General features: G+C 36.5%; 1 protein-coding gene across 3 annotated transcripts in view; it reads left to right on the top strand.

Annotated features, from left to right (window-relative positions):
• Positions 1 to 16,469, top strand: part of LOC131573263 (calcium-dependent secretion activator 2-like) — a 283,517-nt gene that overhangs the window by 225,740 nt on the left and 41,308 nt on the right. For 2 of the 3 annotated variants that reach the window (XM_058827047.1, XM_058827048.1), the window contains 2 exons: positions 2,223 to 2,379; positions 9,396 to 9,537. In XM_058827047.1, coding sequence (XP_058683030.1) covers positions 2,223 to 2,379; positions 9,396 to 9,537 — 299 coding nt within the window. Of the gene's footprint in view, positions 1 to 2,222; positions 2,380 to 9,395; positions 9,538 to 9,666; positions 9,787 to 16,469 lie in introns of all 3 variants that reach the window. The other variant, XM_058827046.1, reaches the window with a different exon arrangement.

Below are 16,469 nucleotides of genomic sequence, written 5' to 3'. Positions count from 1 at the left end.
TTCAATGTTACAATATATCCAAGAAAAAGATTGCCAAATAATACATTCCCTACTCAAAAGTGGATATTAAGTATGGTGACTTCACATCATAATGTTATGCAAATGTTCAGTGTTTGATGCTACAGTTGATGAAAAGGATCAGTAATCTGTAAAACAATATAACACATTTTTTAATACTAGATTTTTTTTTCTTTTTTACAAATTTCGGGGATTCCCAAAGGGAAGAGAGGTATGTGATTCCAACTAAGCATTGTTTTGCTCTGCTCATACATGGAGCTGTGCATTGAACATGTAGCAAAAATTGTTTTGATTATTTCTGGTGTTGCATAACCACATTTATGTGTCTTCTAGAATCTAAGAACTCCATTTTTCCTTTAATCCTTTAATTTAGTCAATGTTTCTGTTCTCCTAGAATGTGTGTCACCAATTGCTAATTGCTTTTAGTCTATTATTATCCATAACAACTGTGCTGTTACATTTAGCTCCTTTTTTTTTTTTTTTTATTCTTCTTTCTTGCTGCCCAAGTAATGATGCATAACTCTTGAGAGAGTCAGAAGAATTTCTGTCTGGGTTCAAAGTGCCATTTACAACGAGGAAGAAAATGGAGAGAAAATAGGCTCATTTTCTAGTTTTGGTTTTGCTTTGTTCTGAAATTTTGGCAATATTTTCTGAAAAGAGTTTTGTTTGCTTAGAAGGGTCCCCTACCAGTGCCTATATATTTTTTTTTATTTACATGTAGTTATTTTCTAGAGTAAGGAATCTGTTCTTTTAATTAACTCCTACTTAAACAGGCTTCATTAATAAGAAATTTCTTCCAGTTTGATTAAAAACTCTATTTCAAACTCCTGCCAAAGTTTTCGAAGCTTCTTCTCCTCACTATGGTTCAAGTTGTCATCCTTCAATCCTGCCACTGGAACACACAAAGTACTTTTCAGTAATAGCAGGGCATGCCCAGCATTTCTTTAAAAGCCTTTGCCAATTCATCATTTCTCCATTTGCCCCATGCCAGAAAGAACTACAGGCAGTTGCCAGAAAGTCCATGATACAGAAACACATTTGTAGACCACTTTACAGAAGTTGTCTTCTATTTTATACCTTTCAGACCTGACTACATAATTCTACACCACCCAGGGCCTACATTCCATAAATGCAAGTGAAGATTTCTGTGAATTTATTTGAAGCAGAGGAGATCGAGCTCTTGTGTAGATAAAGCTACAGATGTTCCATGTTGGCAACTCCAAAATATTCAAAATTATATATTCAAAATGAGTGGCATAAGACATCTTCCTGTGTTGCATGTGTAGGCATTTTCACTGTCAGATGTTCTTATAAACTCTGAGCAAAACACTCTCAGCAGGATTCAGTGCTCATCCTGTTTCATAAACTCCTTTCACCTTCATCTGTAACTGCAGGATCACAGAGCTCCCTCTGATCCAATGCTCAGCTCCAATACTGACATTTAAAATCCTAGATTTACATGACAATAAGAAAGTACAATAGTTATATGTCTTTAATGAAGAGCTGGCTTTATTTGCTGATATTATTCACAGATTTCTTCTCTTCTTTAAGGATTGCCTAAGAATATACATTTTTGCCAGAGAAAACTGTTCCAACATGTTCAGTTGCTGGAAATTGGTATAGACATTAGTGAACTTCTAAAGATTTATGGCATTTGCACAGGGAAAGCTGGATGTCTTCCTCAGAAGAAGCTGACATCTTTAAGGCAAAAGTCAGAATTAAAATCACTATCTAGATGTTAAAAAAACCCTCAGACTTCAAGGAATAAAAATTCACATAAACCATCCTTTTTGATTACCAAATGAATTCAAAATGTATTTATAAAGATATATTTTAAAAATAAATTAATCTGCTTTAGAATTTAATGAAATCAAAAGTAACATACAGTCATTTTTTAAAGGGTGAGGCCTTCACGCTTTTCTTTGCTCTCTGAAAAAAGTTGCAGGCATTTATATTCTTGTTCTTGATTTTTTTGATGTTATATTTTTATTCTGATCATATCACCTTTCCCACAATAATCTGTGTGATTTCTTATATTTTTTGATGCAAAGTTTTATAAAATATTTCACGTTATTCACATGACCCATTCTTCCTCCCCAAATGAGACAGGACGTGATATGTCACTCAGAAGTATTCTGCCATAGATAGAACACATCTCTTTGCTTAGTTTCATGCTTAGTAATTCTGTTTTTTCATGTTTGCAGGCATTCGCTTGGTGGCCAGAGCTGTTGGCTGAGCATGCAGAGAAGTTTTTGTCTCTGTATTCTGTTGATATGGATTCAGCACTTGAGGCACAGCCACAGGACTCCTGGGACAGCTTCCCACTTTTCCAGCTGCTGAATAATGCCCTCAGAAACGACAGTAAGATCTTAATTTTTTTACATACTCTCTGGGTAAGATTTTTCAATGTATCCACACCTTAGAAATGTTTTTTGTGTTTTTAAATAGGATAATCCGCAAAATAAAAGTGGCAATGCCTGTTTTTATGATACATATCCTGGTGTTCCATTTCCTGCAAGCTGAGAAGGTTTTCTCTATCCTTGTACCATTTCAGTCCTTATTCTGGCAGTGCATTAACCACTTGGTATTCACAAATTGCTCAGTTTTGAGTCAATTATGTAGAAGTAGCACAAGAGGTATTGATAGTTTGCATTTAATCTATATTGTTTAAATAAAATTGTAGTTTAGATTTCCTTCTAAGCCTTCTAAACTTCTTTCACACTAGTTATGTCTGTAAAGGTGTAGTAGTGTTAGCATGAAATGAATAAAATACACAGAACAAATTTTCTGTTTGGATCCTTTGTTGAGCCAACTGCAACTTCAGAAACATTAAAATTGCTATGATGCCACTGGAGAAGGTTGCTGAAAAGGGTGCAGGAATCTTTCAGTTTTAGTGCATATCATAAGAGCTGGACTCCTGAAAGGTGGATTGTGCACCTCTTTAAGTGGTGTCCAACCATCTAAAATTCAGGTTAAAAATCTGAAGCCTATATTCAGATGGGATATTCAACTTCTTCTCCTACCATCATACATTTTCAGTTTAGGAATCATATCTCTAGCTGTGATGTTACATGCACTTAAAACAATTCTTTGGTTTCTGAAAACTGTGTAGGTATTTTACATTGGTCTTACAAGAAGGATTTGTGACACCAGTTTTAACTTCATTGTTGTGTCATTTGTGTTCCTGTGATCTTTGGTTCCAACCTGAGAGAAGTGTTAGAAACAATCAAGGGTTGTCCTCACATGCAGGAGATTGCTTATAGGCTGCTGATTTTTCTTTCCTTAAAATAGTAAACAGATAATAATGTTAAATTAGTAGAAAAGGCTTAAGAAAGGCATTTTATGAAAACTTTCATGTTAAAGCAACTATTACAAGAATTGTAAAACTTTAACTAAAGGACATGAAACAACTGTTGTATGAAATATCACACCTGTATTCCAATTTCAGTAATTCCCTAATGGTAATAGATATATTAAATGACAGTTTCTGGCAGGTGAAAGCCATCTGGAAAATTACACACTTTTTCTTTTTCCAGAACTACTGGAAAGCAACCATGGAAATTAGTCACCTATTAATCAGAGGACATGTTAGCAAGTGGCAAGTGACCATTCTACCAGGAAGTGATTCCCAAGTGGAACATACCTCAGTGCTTATTCTTTAATTAACAGCCTTTTCACCTTGCAACTACATTAAAAGCATTAGCAAGAGCGTACCATACTTATATAATCAATTTTACAGTCTTCCAAGGTAAAATTAGTAATTCTAACTTTACCCTAAGTGAAAATCTTGTCCTGAAAACTATCACTTTCATAAAGATATATTTAGAAAAATAATCTAAAAAGGGAAAAACTGGAATGTGGTCTCATGAGGATAAAAAGGCTAGTGTTAATAATTAACAAGGAGAGTGAAGTGAAGTAAATTAGCCATAATAGAGCCCACAGTGACTGGCAAAGTCACCTCTCATTATCAAAAAACTCATTAGGAAATGAAGAGGTGGAAATCCCACTGGGTTATTCTCACTCTCTGGCTATATCAGAGATTACTTTTCAGACTTCTTTCAAATGAAGAACAGTTAGGTCACCATATTGCATATTAGGTTAATCTTCACTGAAATTTGGAGGACTGACACCTGCATGTTATTCTATCTCAAGAACATTAAATGAGCTCTAAATCTTTGGTGCATGCATCAGTTTTCACATAAACCTGACATGAGAGAACTCCTAACAATAAAGAAACAATGTTACATTTACAGCATTAAAGAAAACTTGCATATAAAACTATTTTTATAACTATGTCACTAAAGTATAATAAAAAAACCTTTGAGATAATGGAAATTCATATTCATGTATGTTCAAATAATAGTGAATGTGCTATTTTACACAATGTAAAAAACATGGTACAAGATTCAAGGCGAATACTTCAGTCAACATTTAATTAATAATGAGAAAAAAAATGCATTTTCCAATGTGGTGTATAATTTTTTATAAAGAGAAGGGAGGATGGGGAAGTCCTGACTGAAACTTCTCATTTCTTTCATGAAGGTCTGCATTTTGTGCCACCCTGAGACTCTCCATTATCTTCTGACCTTATTCCAAAAGGCAGAGTATATCAATGATTGCATTCCTGTTTAGTTTAACTGAAGAACTTTAAAAAATGGAGGGAGGAGGATGATCTTCCCATCTTGTAAAATATTTCAGCTTTTCTCATGAGACCTAACCACAAAAAGTTATCTAAAAAATTGCATTCACTGTGGAGATGAATAATAAATTGAAGATAAATTTAATGTATTTTTTCAAATTGTAAATATTTGAAATAATTATTGTAGCTGCTTTTGTAATATACATTTTAATGATCTCAAGAGTTATTATTGTCCACACACAATTATGCATTACTCTGTGAAGCTTTGCAGACTGTACAGTGCTACAGTTCTCAACATCACCCTGTGATATCAAAATTATTCATTCTGGAATTAGATATTCATAAAGGGAAGAAAAACGTAGCTGTCCCAGGATTGTGTCTTATTCTCTGTAATGACTGTGTTACTTTTTGTCCACCAAGCCTATAAATTATGTTGTGAAGAGGCCTGCTTTAGATGGCAATTTACTTTCTGTAGTTGTTTAATTATTCAGATTAATCTTCTGATTAATTCTGATTCTTAATAATCTTTTTAGTGCCCAAAATACAGACATGTATTAATTCTGCTTCACTTAACATGGTGTGAGAGGCATCCTTTAGTGGCATATGCCTAGTTAGATGGAGTGTCTGAATATTTTGCTTGTTTTAGAGGGTTTCCAACTCCATATTCAGTGTTCTGATCATTTCCTTACCGAGTTTTCTCTCCAAGTGTCACTTACTGCCACGTTGTCCTGTGCTGTTGCTCAGCACTATTGCATTGCTACCTTGGCACAAACCAGTCAAAACTAGGAGTATTATGAAGGTAACTCACAATCTTCATTCTCATTCAGATATTACCCAGTGGAATGTCAGTGCACCTGTCTAACTCTGCCAGAGTCTGCTGTAATGGGCAGAGAGTCTGCTGAAGCTCATTTACAAAAACAGCATGTTGAGTGTTAGCCTTTTGAAAGGAATTCTCTGATACATTTTGTTCCACTGCTGTTGTGGAGTGGCAAACACCACCAAAGACAGAACATCACCTTCCTGCTTTGTTACAGACTGTGTACTACGTTTGGACTAGACTTCATGTATAACATCATACCCTATCTTAATCTACAGGGTAGAGTTAGAAAACAATTTGGATTTAAGGTCATCAGATCTGTAGGCCCACCCCAATATCTCAAACCTTACACTTCTCACTCACTGTAGAGGGTATCTTTTCTCACATCTGGGACTCAGGCCTGTTAGGAGCTGCTTTGAAATCATAACATACCTTCAGATAAAAGCTACATGTCTTGGTTACTGACACTGAGAGTTAACTCAAGCTGCATTATTCCTTTCCAGAATATCCAATTATCGTTTTTCCTAATGGGACTTGTACACAAAGGTAAATTGTGCAACAAGCTGTTTCTGTAACTCGATCTTGTAAAGATTAAATAAATTTTAACCTTGCTTTCACAAAGTAAACCTGTAAAATTTGCTTTTAAAATATGTCTTATATGTAAAAATACAAGATAATTTCCATATAAATTGGGATATTTGCAATTTTTACTGCAATTTAACTAGCTGATTAAGAAATTCTCTGTGGAGGCAGAATATAAATAGCAAATGAATGGGAATACAAACTTTCTTTTCACATGTCATTACTTGAGTTTCAATTGTTACAAATATAATCTGGACTCTCAATGTTTTTTCCTTCTTGAAATATACTTTCTTATTTTGGATTTAAAAATATACCAGAAAATTCAAGTTATCTTCTCTGTAGGGTCCTATTAAGTGCAGGATAATTACAGACTCTCTGACAGAGTGCTATTTATGTCAAGAGAAAAGAGACTCATGTTAATCTGTGTCATTCTTCCCTGCCTCTAATTCTGCAGAAGCTCTTGAGGACAGCATGACATGCTGACTCCAGGATAACTCCTAAGATCTGCCTGTATTAGTGAAAGCAGTAGAAGCTTCACCACTTCTGTAGTATGCAGGCACAGCAGATTCATTTCCTACTTTTAGAGATGAAACATCATTCCAGTACTGAATAACTAGACTTTAGCTCCATCTCTGATATTCTCTTGTCATGTTTTAATATATTGCAGCTAATATATTTCCTAATATGGAAAAAATATAATAATTTTCTTCTTCAATATTTCAAGAATATCTACTTCAGTGTTCTGTTTCTATTCCTGTAATGTGTTTTCCTTTAATATTGCCTGTACATTACCTTGCTCTGGCATAGGCTTTCATTTTATTGTTGCTTGTATGACTATGAGATGACTCATATGAAGAGGGTGTGGGGTGTCTGTATTGAAAAGACAATGGAGAATTAAGCTACACAGCTTTGAAGACAAGTGGTAGTTGAGGGATCTTAAGTGTGGCATTTCCTCAAGGATCTCTTGTTTCCCATCTGCTTTGATGCACAGGTGGCACCTTTTGGCAAGATCAATTTTAATCATAGGGTAGAGTGCCATGAGTCTGATGATACTCAGCCGTATCACTTATCCCTGTGTTTTGAGTTCTCTCCCTACATTAAGCCTTGATGGAGATCTCCAGATGGGTAAATCAGAGCTGCCATGTCCTGAACCCTGGGAAAACAGAATGCTCATGGAGTTGTTGATCCAAGACAGTTCTCTAGTGAGTGTGTACCACATACACAGGGAACACCCTGGAGGTGAAGTGACAGTAAGTCTTGGCATAATTTTGGAAAGTTTCACTTCCCTGTAAAGACTGGTGTCATGATGTTAGGAAAATGATTCAGCTTTTACATTGAACACCTTTATTGCTTGTGACATCTTAAAATTTCATGCTGGCTTTGAAATAACAAGTCACCCTCCTGCCCATGAGGCTTCATTACTGTAATTCCCAGAGCAGTGCTTGTAGCAGAGCATTTCTGCAGTGTGCTCAAAAAACACTAAACTACAACCTTATTCCTTCAAGTATCTGTGATTGCCTGATTAATTACTGGTTCACTGCAAAGCAGCAAGATTGATTTAATTGGCACAGTTGTACTCTTGTTGTTATTTTTCAGCTCAAAGTTGCCTTGAAAACTCAGCCTAATATGCAAATTGATACCAGCAACCTTTTGTTTCTCAAAGGCAGTGCTCATCAGCAGTTTACTGTGCAACCTTTGTATTAATATCCAAATCCTCCTCAGTCATTTTTGTTGCTGATAAAAGGTGCCGTAGTTTTAAGATATATAAAACAATTATAAATAGAGAAAAATAAAACTGTTTTGAATTCCTGATACATAAATAATAAGCCAGAACTAACTAGTTAACAATTATTTTGAGGAACACTGTAAATAATAGATCATGTTTGTAATAGACTCACAGGTACTCTCAAGGGTGAATTCTCAGGTGTTTAATAAAGAGATGATCCTACACCTCTGCCTTTTTCTCAGTGGAAACCTTAATAATCTCTGCCTGCTTCCTAGATGCCTGTTAAAAAAAAACTTCATCTATCTGATATCTTGACCCCTGTGTCTAAAGTGGTTGGAAATTAAAGTTTCAAAATTCTTAGCAAGAAAGGCAATTGCACAAAACCAAGAGAGCTCATCACATAAAATTGTTTCCTTGGGTAAAGGTGATTGATACAATATTTCCTATTGTTCCAAGAAATTGTTCCTATATGTTTCCAAGAAAATCCTTTTTTGCTTCCAGATCATTGTATGCAAGGCAAAAAAGTAACATAGTGTTCAGACATTCAGCAACAAAGGCACTTCCTTGCAATACAAGTAGCAATAGGGGACAGAAACTTGATGGCACATATTCCCCATAGTCTCCATCTTTCCCAGGTTCAGTTTGGGCTGGATGTCATTCCGGAACGAAGGGCAAAGTAGAATTTTTTTTTATGTTAGACATGGAGTGGCATTGGTAGTAGAACAAAAGGGATTGTCATTTTAAAGGATGGTGTCCATGGTGAGCCCTGTGATCCAGGCTTCCTTCCAGGAGGAAGCCTCCTCCAAATGTGGTTTTGGTGTCCATCCAATCACACAAGAAGTCTGTATACTGGAATAGGTGGGAGGAGAAACCTACAAAAGAATTTAAAACAACAGAACACGGACAAGGGAGAAATAAGGTTGTCAAGGTCATGAAAATTTCTCTCTGTGCCTGAGCTTCTATGATTTCCATATGCACATGGGAATATTCTTATAGGTCCTAATAACAGTGCTAGATTAAAGGTTGAACACAGACACATTCAAAACATGAAACATATATTCCCTTGGTGGGACAGGACATTAGTGTGCTAAGAGCTAGAATTTGCTGAGAGAATACTTCAGGAAATACAAGGACAAGCAGTGGTGATGGAAAACTAATTTTCAGATTTTGAGCATGTCTAGTTTGCATGTGTATGCAGTTTTTCATGTAGTAAGTCCCATCTGTGAAATAAGTAATATTCTACTGCTTATGAATGGCATTCAAATACTTTTTTTTTTCCTTTGTTTGGGTATTTTTGTCCTGTCTTGGTGTAGAAGTAGTGAACAAAACTGCTAATGTTTAGATTCAGCAAAGCGTATTATTAATTTTGAGAAGATGCAAAAGGGTTCTGGTTCAGTAAAGATCTTTAGTATGTACCTAGTTTTCATTACACTGACAGTCTGAAATGCACTACACTGTCCTTATGGAACACTTCATTTATCTTTTCTGAACTGTATTTCCTACACAAGTGAGATCTTATTCTTAAAATGCCTTTGTGTACTAAAACATTTTAAGATACACTTCTTCCTATAACAAAAGGTCTGACATTTTGTCTTTTGTTTGTTTTTCTAAAGCACTTTTGTGCAATGGAAAGTTTCACAAGCACTTGCAAGAAATTTTTGTTCCAATGGTTGTCCGCTACATTGATCTCATGGAATCATCAATTGCCCAGTCCATTCACAGAGGTCTTGAACAAGAGTCATGGCAACCTGTCAAGTAAGTGCTTCTTACAAAATCCTAACAAAGCACCTGTCTATAGCTTTCTGTCTAATAAGGGGTTGTCCCCTGTTGTCCTCTAAATATTCTATTTTTTATTGTATTCCTACATTGTTTATTTCTTCACAGGAGCATCACCAACAGTCTTCCTAATGTAGCTCTTCCAAAAGTTCCAAGTTTGCCTCTTAATCTTCCACAAATACCTAACTTTACTACACCAACCTGGATGACTTCTTTGTATGACTCCACGTGTGTATTCTTCAATAACTTTCTGACTGTATGTCAGCTCTGCATGGCCTTGCTAGTGTTCTGTGCAGCTGTATTTGGATTGCATGGTGTTTATCCTCTCTTAGCTGGAAATTGTTGTTTCTTGGGAGTGAGCCAAGCATGGACTGTTAGTGAGTTGCGCTTTCTAGTGCATTAAAGTGTAGCAGTCTTAAACCTGGTAACTTAGAAAATCAACTTGGCAAAGGTCTGCCATAGCAGGAATGATATTTAGTACTCTAAACAACCTAATGACTCTTTTGAATTAATAAGCAGTGGGGAACCCTTTGGATGATTGATTTTAGATTGTGATTTTGTAAAATGAGGCAGCCCATTATATTTTTTGCATGGGTTTTATGAAATAATTTTATATTGGTTCTGAAAGCCATTGATTATAAATATTGTCATCAGATTAAATATCCATGTTACAGGAAAATAGTAAAATATTAATAATTGCCAAGAATAGAAGTACATCCCTTTCTTTGTTTGCTTGAAAAAACATTTCTTTCTGATTTTTCCCCAATATTTCAGTGCTTTGTGGAAATATTCCATAGTTACAGGTCTGATTTCTGTGTGAGGACAAATTAATTATATGTTAGAGAAAGGCTCAAGAAACTTATTTTAGCAAAAGTTATATTAGGAAAGCATGAATGTGAATGACTTCAAAAAACACACATTCAAAGCACATTTGCTGATAATATAATTTCAAGACAAGTGTTGTCTTTTCAAGTTTTATGACAGACTCCTAAACAGCATTAGACCTGTTTCTGCAAGAGTTAATACAGTCACAGAATACCATGTTAAAAGGGACCTCAAGGATCATCTCATCTAACTTTTCTTGGCAAAAGCGTGGTCTAGGATGGCCTAGTGCCCTGTCCAGACAAATTTTAAAAATATGCAATGTTGGGGAATCCACCATTTCCTCTGGGGGAGATTATTCCAATGGCTGTTGTCTTCATTGTGAAAAATTTCCTCTACTTTCTAATCAGAAACTCCCCAGAAGTAACTTGAACCCATTATCCCTTGTCTTTTTCATGTGACTCCTTGTAAAAAGGGAGTATTACAATTGTTGTTCTGCTGTTAATTCCCCTAAAAAGTGACAGAATTCCTCTTAATCCTTGGCTTTGGTACCTTTTGTGTTTACTATAGTAATGCTAGGTTTCTCCTGATGTGCTTATGCAAGTCATTTCAGCTTTGAATACAAACTAATTGGCCTTCTGGAACTCAAATTCCTCTCTCTTATCCTAGGGTTTTCAAAGGTCACTTTTTTTTTTAAAGAACAGCTTTCAGAGAAGATTTGCTAATCTTGGATGTGCTCTTGTAGTCTGCTTTCTAGCAGCCCCATCCAGTAAAAATAAATTGCACAGATGAAATTTCATGTATTTTGAATACTGAATTTATAATTAATACAGGTTCTAGTTGGAGGATTATAGTGGTAGATCTTTCCTAAATGAAGGGTTTGGTGCAGCAATATATTCCTAGACTCTGTTGTCAAACACGTGCAAGGATAGTAAAATTCAGTCATGGGCTCATGACCCTTGCACACATTCTTATATTTAGTGTCAAGGTATTTATGGCACAGTATGCATAAAATCCTAAGCCAAACAGTTATGAAACCAGAGGTTTTCATAGCATTTGGGGAGCAGTGAGGTTGACATGCTGTAAACACTGGCCAGCAGCAGCTGTCATTCTGCTGCTTTTCAAGAGAAGTGGGGGTGAGCAATGTCTCTTACTGTGGTTGTGACCTTTGTAAGGCCATTTTCCCCTTTCAGCCACCACACATAGCACTCAGGAAGAGATCTGCCATGGTGCTGGCTCTGATGGAGTCACCTCTCCAGGTTCTTTTCCCAAAACATAGAGCTTTGAGGTTATATTTATAAAATGTGTATGAATTGACAGTCTCTATTGCAGGCAGCATTAAGTTACCATTCTCAGAATGGTCATGTATTTGGGTAAAAAAAAAAAAAAAAAAAAAAGATAAAAAGGCTCTGCAAGCCACTTGTTCCTCCTCCCATGCTAAGGAGTTTCCTTTTCTCTCCTGGTAATGGTGGCTCAGTTTCTCACAGAGGAAGTGGGTCACTTCCACTATTATGTAAAAGAAAGGAGGAGGGGTTTATTTTCTCCCTCTTCTCCCATCCTCTTTTTCAGGGAGAACACACTTACTAGTTAACTTATTCAACAAGGAGTAACCCAGTACCTTTGTTCAGATGCCTGCTAAGCAAAACCCAGAGCTTCCACAGTTTTCCCTTTCAATGTGATGGACAGCCCAGCTTAGATGGACTAGAGGGATACACTGAATTATACATACAGTAAACAGAGTCATCTAATTTAGCAGTGCAATTGGACTCCTCTCCACTGCTTCCCCCAAGTCTTTCTTTCCCAATTCACTATGCTTCCTTCTCCTGGACACAAAACTGATGATTTGGCAAGAGGATGACTATGTTTGTTACAGAGTTCTGCTGGACTTCCCTCTTTCTCTTTCAAAGTGATGATTTTGGTCAATTAATCATTATCAATTTGAATTGCACAATGAAGAATCTAGATTAAAAAAGAATGAGAATGAGTAGTCTGTGAGCCAGCTGTGTTAAAGGTTTGCTGAAGCCCTGTGTCTCTTTTATCTCTAATAGAAAGAGATTTATTATTCTCCAAAATTTACTAATGTTTGTGTCCATGCTCTCAAGCTCATGTTTAAGTATATTCATATTCAATAGAGCTACTATGTGCCTATCTAAGAATTTTACTGAAGAGAAAGAAGTGAAAGTATATTCAGAGTTGGACATCCATTTGTGTGCTTTATTGATGAAGATAGATTTTCCCCATTTTCACTTAAAGTTGCTACAATGCCCTTGAACATTACTAGCAAAGATTATTTCTATTTTTTAATTGTTTCTTTTTTTTGTCCTTGATCATTTTTTTGGAGGAATAATTATATGCTACTTATAACGGCATTTAGAAGAATTGTTACCTTTTTTCCACTTCTTTTTAGGCATTGGAAAGTGAGATATGAAAAGGGGAAATTGTTATGAGTAGTAGTCTCTTTTTCTTGATTGGTCTCTAGGGAAGGTAACTCAGAGGACACATTGGCTAGACATGCAGAGCACTGTGAATTACTCTTCCATTTGGCTGAAGATAATCTTAAAGAGCAAAAATGTTTGAATATTCTGTAAAAGCTTTCAATCAGCCACAATGAGGAGGTTTTCCTCACTTATTCATTAATTCAAATATACTATTTTAAATTGCTTTTCATACTTTAAATATGATTTTTTTTTTTTTTGCATCTTCTGGACCTGGATTTTTAGTTAGATATATGGGTGATTTTAATTGTTTATGGTTTAATTTATAGATTATTCTTTTCAGTGAAGACATAACATAGTGTCACTCACCATAATACACATCTGAGGTTGTCTGTTGCTATCTGGTACCAATCTAAAACATCAGCTTCAGGAAAATTCAAGGCTGGGGAAACCTGGAATAAGATATATGCTTATAGGAGAATAGTCCTGTCTTGTCTTCCACCCAGAAGAAGCAAAATCAAAGGAAATGTATCATCTATATTCTTGCTGCTATGGCTCAGCTATAATGAGTGCCAAGAGGGACAAGGCTGGAGCAGTCACAATGCTCCAATAGAGATGTGGAGGGAGTTGGTCTGAGTATGTCTGAGCTCCTGTGCTGGGCCCCTCTGTGTGTGCTGAATGAGTCAGGAGGCCATCTCTCATCTCTGTCCTGAGGGACAGAGGGACTGTATCTGCAGTGCCACATCTGTCCCTGTCATAGAGCTTTTCTCCTCTACAGTGGTAGGAGGCCATGGCCTCCATTTCCAAGGATGGGTATTTAAAAGTACAGCCATAGGACTGATGGCATAGAGAAATCTGGCAGATCTGCTTTCTATGGAATAAGGAGTTTTGAATAGCTAAGTCCTATTGAGCATTCTGGAAGACAAATTTATATTGTGGGGCAAATTTCGTTCCTTCTAAAAATACTAATATGCAGTAAGAAAGAAGACTCAAGAAAACTTGTTTTGGTTGCTTGATCCTTAGGTTGTTGCCTCACTCTTGAGCTAAGAGGAGTCATGGGGTAGCTCTGTCCCTGATATCTCTGAGGGACTTTGCACTAACTGATGCTTGGAAAAGTTTTTTTCCATCTTCCACCTCATGTGCTGGTGAAAAGTAAAGAGATGGGGCTGGATACATCTGACACTGAAATTATGGAAAATCCTGTTCTGTTGAAGAAATTCTCAGTTGACTTCCTAAGCCCTGAACGTATATTTTGAGGCAGCATAAAGAATGAAAAGCTGGAGCACAGAAGCTGGGGACTCACAAGAGATGTAATGCTTGTGCCATGTTCTGTAAGTGGTCCTCACAAGACACTAGTGGGTAGGATCTCAGTAGTAAACTTAAAAAAAATTACAGTAATTTATAAAAGGACCATTCCTGTCCTTGGTAGATTATAGAATTGAAACCAGCTGCTTTTGAGTCTTTTGATTGATTGATAATATTCTTAGATATTTAATGCTTATATTTTCATATCCCAAGCCACCCTACGGAGTTTCATATGTAGGCAAGAAACTATGCTACATCTTCTCTGGAGTCATGTGTGGGAGTATCTTGCAGCCAGTGTACTTTATTAATGGACTGTTTGACTAATTGCTACTGCTTAGGTACCTGGCAAGCCCAGTGGGAAGCTGCCTCTTTCAGGTGTCAGTGGATAAGTGAATTATGGCTGCATGCAACTCCTAGATTTTATATGCTGCAGGTTCTTGGAGAAACATTATGTCTTGGATCTCTTTTTTTGCTGTGTTCAGTATGATACAAGGCATAAAGTCATAAAATAGTTTCAAAGGGGCCTCTGGAGATACCTGGTCCACTCTCCCAGTCAAAGTGTGACCAAATGCAAAGTTAAATTTCCATTAGAAAAAATGGCTATAACAGGATGTGCATTATATTTGCCTCTTTGAATCCCTGGTAACCTTCTCTTACTGCCATGACCTGATTAATAAGAATGGACAGCTAGACAGTACCTAAAAGGTTTAGTTTTGGCCAGCAAAGCAGTAGAGTTTGTGCTTAATTTTAAAACGATGGATAACTATTATAGTTTTTAAAGAAAGAATGTCAGTTCTGGTTCCTGATAGAGCAATATTATTCACTTCTTTAGACTGAAGTAGCTTTACCACGCACATTCAAATAAAAACTTTTCAATAGCCAGGAATATATTCAAAAAAAAAAGGTTCTCAAATTATGGAGACAGATTCAGTCTTGATTTGAATGCAGGAATTACTCCTGTGCCAGGAAGACATAAAAGTTTAGTTCTCTTGCAGCATTTAGCAAACAGATTAGACTGTTGTGTTTGGATTTGAGAACCAGGAATAAACAATTTCTGTTGTAGCATTTTCTTTCCTCATCTTATTAATATAATATGTTAATCAAATTCAAATGTCATTGGACAATGCTGAGTAAAAAATTGAGGGATGAAAACTCAAAATTATATGAAAAAAGAACAAATGAATTAGTGTTTCTCACAGAATTAATTCTTCCATAAACCTGTGCCTGTTATTTCATTTATTATAACTGTGAAACTTTATTTGGTAGTCTAATTAAATAAAATTTAGTGGCTACTATAATGTAGTAGTAAACAAAGTAGGAAATGTGCATAAAACTACATTTATGTTCTTATGAATGCATTAGTCTTCCTGAGTCCTAAAGATTTATTTTTTTTAATTCCATCAGGTGAAAAAGAAACAACTGTGGGAGAATAAAAATTGGTTCAATTTTATGATCTGATGATGGAACTGATTAGTTTTGTTTCTTGAGAAAGTTTGGTTTGTTTTCTAGAAAACATGTGTTTTTATCAACAGTTATATAGATACTGAGATTGTCCCATTTCTGTCCCCATGTGATTTGTCTTTGATCATCTCAAAACTTTATTTAGTCACCTTTGAATCAGATAAGGTCTAAACAAAGCATCTACAGCGTCACTCACTGTTAGCATACACAGCAGATGCAATGATACCTTCAATATTTGCTTGTCATACAACTCAAAAGCAGTCTAACAGGATTACAAATTTTCCAGAAGCCTTGGTTGTTTTTTTCTTTTTATTCCTAATTAAACTTAGTGATGTATGAAAGTGGTCCCTGAACAGGTAGAGCCCCTGTGCAAGTTGTAACCTTAGCACTCCCGAGGGCCTTTTTCCTGTTTCTGCTGTTTTCTTTCAGGAACACAATACGGTACAAAATTAACAGTTACTGTGTAACCTAAGTGAGGAGAAAGTAGTATCGAAAAAGCCTAAACTAAGAAGTGTGTGGGAGCTGTGGAATATCCTGCTTTGCAGCATGGATGTCCAAACGTGCAGCACTGAAAGAGGAGCCTGGTGGCTCAGAGCAGCCTTTCCCTTGGGCAGGAAGGGACTGAAGGGAAGGCAGCTGCTGCTCCCAGCCTGTCCCAGCCCCTGCTGGCCCCTCGCCTGGCCTAGGGCAGCCTGAAGCTGAGGAGCAAGGGGCACATGGGTGTGTCTGGAAGGGATGGATGCAGGTGTGAGAGTGAAGCTGACCGCATCCCTGCTGCCTCTTCAGAGCCCTGAACATGAGCCGTGCTTCAGTTCACCTCGCTGCCTCGGCTAACCCGGTGTGACCCACTGGTGGTGCTCCTCTCTGAGGTGGTCAGATATTACAGGT

The sequence above is a fragment of the Poecile atricapillus genome, chromosome Z (genome assembly GCF_030490865.1).
Source record: "Poecile atricapillus isolate bPoeAtr1 chromosome Z, bPoeAtr1.hap1, whole genome shotgun sequence".
In the NCBI taxonomy this organism is placed as follows: domain Eukaryota; kingdom Metazoa; phylum Chordata; class Aves; order Passeriformes; family Paridae; genus Poecile; species Poecile atricapillus.
Note: the sequence above shows the minus strand (reverse complement) of the source record. Positions and strands in the feature narration are given on the sequence as shown.